The sequence below is a fragment of the Triturus cristatus genome, chromosome 8, assembly GCF_964204655.1.
Source record: "Triturus cristatus chromosome 8, aTriCri1.1, whole genome shotgun sequence".
Classification (NCBI taxonomy): domain Eukaryota; kingdom Metazoa; phylum Chordata; class Amphibia; order Caudata; family Salamandridae; genus Triturus; species Triturus cristatus.
In genome coordinates this window covers 962,785,183-962,792,459 of record NC_140591.1, presented here as the reverse complement: position 1 = coordinate 962,792,459, position 7,277 = coordinate 962,785,183, and the positions used below count along the sequence as shown (strand labels likewise).

Sequence of the window (7,277 nt, the reverse complement as noted above, 5' to 3'; positions counted from 1 at the left end):
CGCACACATACCCTGATCCCCTTCTCACCTTACCTTCACTCTCTCTTCCCATATCTACTTTCCCTCCCATCTAACGTTATGCGTCTCTAATTCCTATCACCAACTATTACATACATGATTTACACATGACCCGCCGCACCTTGTCTCTATTATACTTGGATTTACATTGTATATGTACAGCCCTGAGGAAGCCCCAGGCCTGATGGCCAATTAGGGGGCGAAACACGTGTTGGCTGTGCCATCCTTTCGTTTACAGTGACCAATAATAAAAAATACAAACACTAATCGGATTTATTCGTATCACTTGGATTTCAACCCAAACAACGAAAATTTACAATCTAGCCCAGATACACCATCAAAAAACTTGTTTCATTTTAGGGGGAAAGGGGTATCTCCCCCTGTCTCTGGGCAAGAACCAGTACACAAAGCCTACTCGCTTATTAAATGATGAGTAAGGGATGAGGATCTTTTTCCCCTCACATTCATACAACATTTTGATTGCCTAGCCTGGGAGGAGATGGGCCAATGAGATGACTGGCCAAACCGGGCTCCCAGTAGCTTGTGGGTATGTCTTTCAATTCTTTGCATGTGAAATGTGCCAACCAATATCTTCAATGTATTATCTGCTTAGAAATGTTCACTAACTCAAAAAAGTGTGAAAAATTTAGCAAGTATTCTTTTTATTCAATTTTTCATTCACATTTTCCTCCCATTTACATAGGCATTGTACAATTGTTTTACACCACCATAATGTTCTATTTTGACACAGCTTTGCACTGCCTCCCTCTTCTCCCACTGAGCAGTCAGATGAAACTTTCGCAATCATTTTAGAGATGGCATGATGTTGAAAGGGTCATACCTACGAGTTACAACTTTCTATTATGATGCCCTTGCTGCCAGTCTTGTAATTAAAAGGCACAAGTATTGCCTAACCCAGCAGCACTAATTGCATCAAAATCGCAAGATAGAAAGATTGACCTTACCACATTTCAAATAAGCAATCTGACAGCGGTGCACGAATGTTTGCGGCGGAATATTAACCCACTGAGCTGTCTTTCTAGCTTGTAAGATGTCTCTGATAAGTACGAGAAGGAAAATTGTACAAGCTTCTACGGACAGCGCCACTGTAAGGTTATAAACATGCCTGGAATTAATAACACATATATATAGTGCCAACACCATTTGGTCTGTCATGTCCATGCTTGGTCTCATGCTTTACCTCACTCAAGGCTACTGTTTCTGTATCTCCATCACAAACTCTTTTGATGTCTCTCACCACTTTTGTCTCCACAGTGTGTTCCAGTGGTTCTTCCACACATTCACTACTCATCCTGTATATACATGTACTATACTATACCGCCTCATCGCCCCATTCAGGCTCCGACCATGAGCTGCAGTTCTAAGAATACTCTTATGCTGTAAAAATGTTGCCTCTACTAATGTTTCATCTCTTTACACCTTTACATGTTTCTATCACTTGCCTAATCTCTCTTTCTCCTTTGTGTACACCTTGTTACATAATAGAGGTTCTCCTATAGAGTTAACATGCTTTCCCAGGTTGTCTGAGTTTTGACATCTGGAAAGCAGTATCACATGTGTACATTAGTGCTAAGTCACGATTTTCCACGTTTGCCCCAAATTCTGCCCCATTTCCAAGGCATATTTTCACCTGCTTTTTTTATGGATTTGTGCCCGAAAATATTGTAGCAACTGTAACTGATGTGGCAGACAACTGGAGGTTACCGATTATTCAAGCAGCATTATCCGGGCGGGAGAGAACTTCCTGTTAGTTACTGCACAGGGTTGGAGTTAGAGGACATGAACTGAAGCGAAAGACTCAATTCTATCCCCAGTTATGAGGGACTTATTCATGGGGTCTCAGGCAAGGCTGGTGGCCCTATTGCACTCCAGGCTGCATAGCTATGCTGGTGTTCACTCCCCCTTTGATAGCATTGGCAATTACATTTTGAGAGCTACTCGCAAAAATGTTCTACCATGCGGTTTTCCATGGCACTTCCTGGGTTCTAGGCCACAAGAAGAATTACTCTGCTGCACTATTTTAAGTGATTTGACTTCACCATTTTGCCTTCTAGAGCAACATGATATTTCTTTTGCAATGAATTGTATGGATAAATATCATTGGGCATCACAACTAAAAGGAACGTATAAAAAGGTGTTGGTTGGTTTGTTTACCAGTTCCTTCTGTTTCACCTTCAACTATAAAAGTGCGTCAGCATATACCACTTTGGGGCTGATTATGAGTGTGGTGGTTACACCGCGAGGCCACATCAGTGGTGGTCAGAAAAAGCCGCCAAGCCACATTAATTACCGCGGGGCTGGCGGTGTTGCAGCGGCGCAGCTAAGACGGCAGCATGATTTGGCTCCATGCGAGAGCCTGGAGCCAATGCCGACCACACTGTTGCACCTCTAGCTAGTCAGGCGCACTGTTGCCATGCACCATGTCGTGCATGGGAAACAGTGTGTGAACTGACATGGGTGGCATAGGGGAACACAACATTAGAACTATGAGTTTGGCTGATAACACAGCACGCCTGTGCTTACCCCCCCCCCCCGATACATTTTGACAGGTCAAACCTGCCAAAATGATTGTGTATGATGCGGTAAGAACCAACATCTGTATGCTACTCCCCATTATCAGTTAGAAACTCCTAATTGGATGCTATTTATCGCACCTGATGAATTCTGACCCCAGCGATGTCAGATTTCATCGGATGCGATAAATATTAGTCCAATTTGAAAAACACCAAGTCTGGCAAGTGCAAATGTTTCATAATATAACAAACAATAGCTAATAAAAAAATTTAAACAACAAACTCTAACAGAAGCACACAAGTATCAATCTGAACAAAATCTGGCAGCGATGTTAAAAATATTGAACTATGTATGCCTTACCAATGGCAAAATCAAGAACATTTTTGGGATCTGCTCTGCTTCCGCAACGTGCAAAGGTTTTTGATGTGTTATTTTTTTTTGCACTAGAGGTTTTATTTTTATTTTTCATGTTTGCAAACAGGTTCGCTCATTTATATGAAACAGCTATGCACCAAGGTTTTAGGTGATTTGTGGGAAAGATGAGTGTGACCATGTATTATATGGGATAAAGAACCCCCTGGTGTACATGATAAAAATAATGCAAGTCACCTTGGAGTTCCATAACCTTATAAAGGAACTTGTCCTTCTGCCTCGTTCCTCTATGCAATTATGGAACACCTCGGTGGCTTGCAATATCCTTATAATGTAATGCAGAGGGTACTTTATCCCTTATGTTATAACTCATAAAAAAAAAGCAGGAGCACATTGGCCATCCATGATTTCCAATTAGTGCGGTTGTTCAAATAATCTCAAATTGAAAAATTACATGCAACTCTGCATGATTTCAACAACTTCACAGTTGTGCAAACAGGTACTGCACGCACTTTGTTCTCATAATTTGAAGCAGATTTTACCTTTCGTAAACCGTGGGTGCAAATGCCTGTGCCAGGCGCAATTTGGTCCTGACCAGTAATCTTGTTTTGGGCGCACACATGAATTTGCCCAAGATTAGCCTATTCATATAATGAGGGTCTACAGAGAAAGATACAATTCTCCACACAAGACATCAGATGCAGTATGTGGAATTTTGCCTTTAAGGATTAGTGCAGATAGTCCCTGTATTGGTGCAGTTACTGGCCTAATGCATGTGCGTAGAGCTTAGTCAAGCTTACAGAAGATAATCTGTTTTAGGACTGTGGTCCATTATAACCCCAACTCCTGCGGTAATTGCAGACTGGTTGGCGAGACCAGTCCATGTTACTGCCAATCATTCACTGCCTTCATTTTTGAAGATGAAGGACAACTCTTTCCCTTAATGTCTTTCCTCAACATCCAGTGCTGGAAATCAGGGACTGCTTTGCATTTGTTGCATCTGTGCAGGTGCAATGATGCACCAACATTTCCTTGTTACCTAGATTCACAAATGGCGATGCAAGTTTGAACCGACATCTGAGCCAACGTTTGAGCTGAGCCGACCTGTGCAAATTTCTTTTTTTCTTTTCTTGCATGTCCGTTCTAATGATGTTTGTTCAATGTGGCAAATAATTATGCAAAATTGCACCCATGGAATTTGGGTAATCCCACCCCTGATGCATGCAAATAGTTTAACGTCTAGGAGTGCTTTTGTATTAATAATTGCGGCACCCCTGAGACTGACCTTTGCAACCTATGAGTGAATAAAAATTAGACATTTGTCCATCTACAAAGACAGATTCATTATACTGTGCTTGTATGCCATGGTTTTTTAGGATGCCGCATTTAACCCTTTATATTTTCGCCACCGGTGTACATACATCTTCACCTTTTACTTTACATTGAGCTCAGCATAATTCTTTCCAAGTGACACCTACAGCTGCTTTTCTTAAAAAAAGTGCTCCTCTCATCTGGCCGAGAGAAATGCCAGGATTGGGTGTCTTACTTTATATAAGCAGATCATACGTTTTGTAACCTCAAAGTGAACATTTTAAAATACAGTCACTGCCACTTCAAATCATTTATAGCTATTTTGATAATTGTTGCAATATTATTTCTGTTTCAGCTCGTTCTCTGGCAAGTCTGAAAGCTGTAGCACAGCACACTGTATCCCAAGCAATGGCAAGGGTAGGTTGCAGATCTCCTCCCAGCAGTCATTCTCTGTGTCGTAGCCCACAACGTTCTGAGTAGGCACTTGACGCGAGTCTTGCCATTTCTTACCACCAAGCAGGAGCACTGTTTCCTCGACCACCACCAACCCGTAGCAGAAGCGATCGTAAAGCAAGGGTTTCAGACGTGTCCACTGGTTTCTCACTGGGTCATACTTCTCTATGTCACAAAACGGCTCATAAATCCCTAAGAAGGTAAATATGCCATCATTGACAGTGGCCATTTGGTGCCCAAAACGTGCAATGGACATGGATGCTTGCTTCTTCCACTGCCCTTCAGGGATATTAAAAGAGTAGACATCCTTGGAGGTATTCGCTAGTTCCGCACACTTGCCTCCAGAAACGTAGATAGTCTTCTGGTAGACGGTGCAGGCATGTCCATGTATAGGGAAATGTAAGTCTTTAGTCTTGATCCACCTATCTCTGTGAATGTCATACACCTCAACCGATGCATGAACTGACCCTTCACCTCCATTCCCTCCAATTGCAAAGATGTTGTTGCCAAGAACGCAGCATGAAAACTGAGCTCTGTGCTCCAGCATGCCAACTATATGTGCCCACTTGTCAAATCTTGGGTCATAGCGATGTACCATATTTGAAGGCATTTTAGCAGTGCTCTTATTGTCATCACTCTCATGGTCTGAAGTTTCTCCTCCGAGTATGTAAAGAAAGTTGCCTACAACACAAACACAATGATTTTTCAAATTGAGCGGCATCTGTGTTGCAGTCCTCCATTTGTGATTATAAACATCAAAGGCAAGGATGTCACTAACAAGCCTCTCATTTGAAGTTTCCCCACCAACCAACATTATCCACATTTTGGGGTTTCTTAGGGTGCAGTACTTGTCTTGCATGAGGGGCTGTTTGAAAGCAGAAGCATGGTAGTTTATTGCTTTTATGATTTGACTTTTAGTAGTTGCTGTTAATGGAACAGCTGAATGGGAATAGAAGTTCCTTAAATACTCCGCAGGTACAAGGCCGAATCTAATATGCTGAAGTAGTTCTGTAGTGTACTTGGACCTGGACTTGTTGTATTGCAGCCATTCCAGGATCAAGTCCAACAAGCAGAGTTCCTTTATTTTAGGTATATGGTCGGAATTCACTACAGCCAAGAGTGATCGGAAGTTCAGCTCCAGCAATTCTGTTGACACCAGATCGTACTCAAGAAGCCTCCAAAGGCTACTGGTGATGTACTTTTCCGCAGCTGACAAGGCATCTGGAAGGTAGAACTTGAACGCAACATTAGCAAAGAAGCAACAGTTCTCCAGGTCAAGCCTGTTCACTATATAACGACTGCAGAGAGCGAGGGCTTCAGGCACCTGCAGATAGCTGGCGGCCTCCAGAGTGTCCTCTAGTGTCTGCAAGGAAAGAGGCAGCCAGGATGTGTAGATGAAATCCAAAATATGCTCCAGACCAGTGGGTGAGACAACTTTCAGGGGGATGACAGTGGCTTTAGATTCCCTGGTGTAGTCCTTAAACATTGCCCTGAAGTAATCACTGGTGCATGCCAGGAGAGATTTGTGGGCAGGGAACTCATGTCCATTGACCTTGAGTAAGACATCACACAGAAAGCCCTCTGTCCGGAGATTCTGATACTGGCTTAGGACAGTGCCACAGTGAGACTTACAAAACGCCAGGAAGTAACTCATACTGCATATTGACAAGACAGGACAGAAGAGTCAATGGTTCCTCGTGGCATTCCCAACATATACGGTAAAGTGCAAAAGCAGCAAAAACAATTTCCAGAGATGAACGTAGGACAAGATTCTGCAAGCATGCATGCGATGACTCACATGATCCCCACAATGGATAAATATTTCAGGATGTTTCGTTCTCCTCATCTACTGTGCACGTCGAATGGTTGAGCAGCTATGCTTGTCATCAGGAATGTGGCCAAGGAGGCAAAAGGTCACCAGTTAAGATCTTTAATGATCAAATACGAAGGCCCCTCTTTTGGCAAACAGATCAAACTCCTCCTCTGCTGTGTTCGACAGAAGGGTGCATCTCCAATTGCTCTGCAAGAAAAACACTGACAGCAGAGGCGGGCACCCCATTACCTCTTCAGCAGGCCTTGCGCGCCCGTCCGTGTTCATGCTGAGCTTTCTGTGGATGCAGTCGCTGCTGTCCTCTGGATAAAGGAACCAGACTTCTCTTGTTTTTATCGTTCAGTTCGACACCCGCCACTTGCACTTCAGGATAGGTCTATCTGAGGACAGTGCATATCTTGATGAGTCACCGTGAAGGGTTGGCAGGAATCTGAATAAGCCCTTGATTCATGAGTGCACCATTACTCATAGTTACAAGAATAGCCATGCTCGCTCACTGCCAGCTGCAGAGTCCCAAGACCACACCACTGCCTGCCAGGGAAGAAGGAAAAGGACCAACAAACATTTCAATGCCCGCCGCCTGTGCCAGCTGGCCTGGCGGGAGCCGGGCCTATTTTCACAAAAGTACAGCGGCTCAAGCATGGAGTAAGGGATTATGTCCAATCTGATTGGAGGGCACTTTAATCAAACACATTTGACGCACACTATATACATCCCAGGAGCTGATATTTTGGCAGTCTGATCTTAAAAAATGCCA

At 43.3% G+C, this 7,277-nt stretch overlaps 1 protein-coding gene across 1 annotated transcript; it reads right to left on the bottom strand.

Annotated features, from left to right (window-relative positions):
• Positions 1-663: 663 nt before the first annotated feature.
• Positions 664-6,864, bottom strand: KLHL34 (kelch like family member 34). Its single transcript, XM_085622478.1, has one exon. It carries the CDS (start codon positions 6,341-6,343, stop codon positions 4,577-4,579), a length of 1,767 nt encoding a protein of 588 aa, XP_085478604.1. The 5' UTR covers positions 6,344-6,864; the 3' UTR covers positions 664-4,576.
• Between the last annotated feature and the right edge of the window lie 413 nt (positions 6,865-7,277).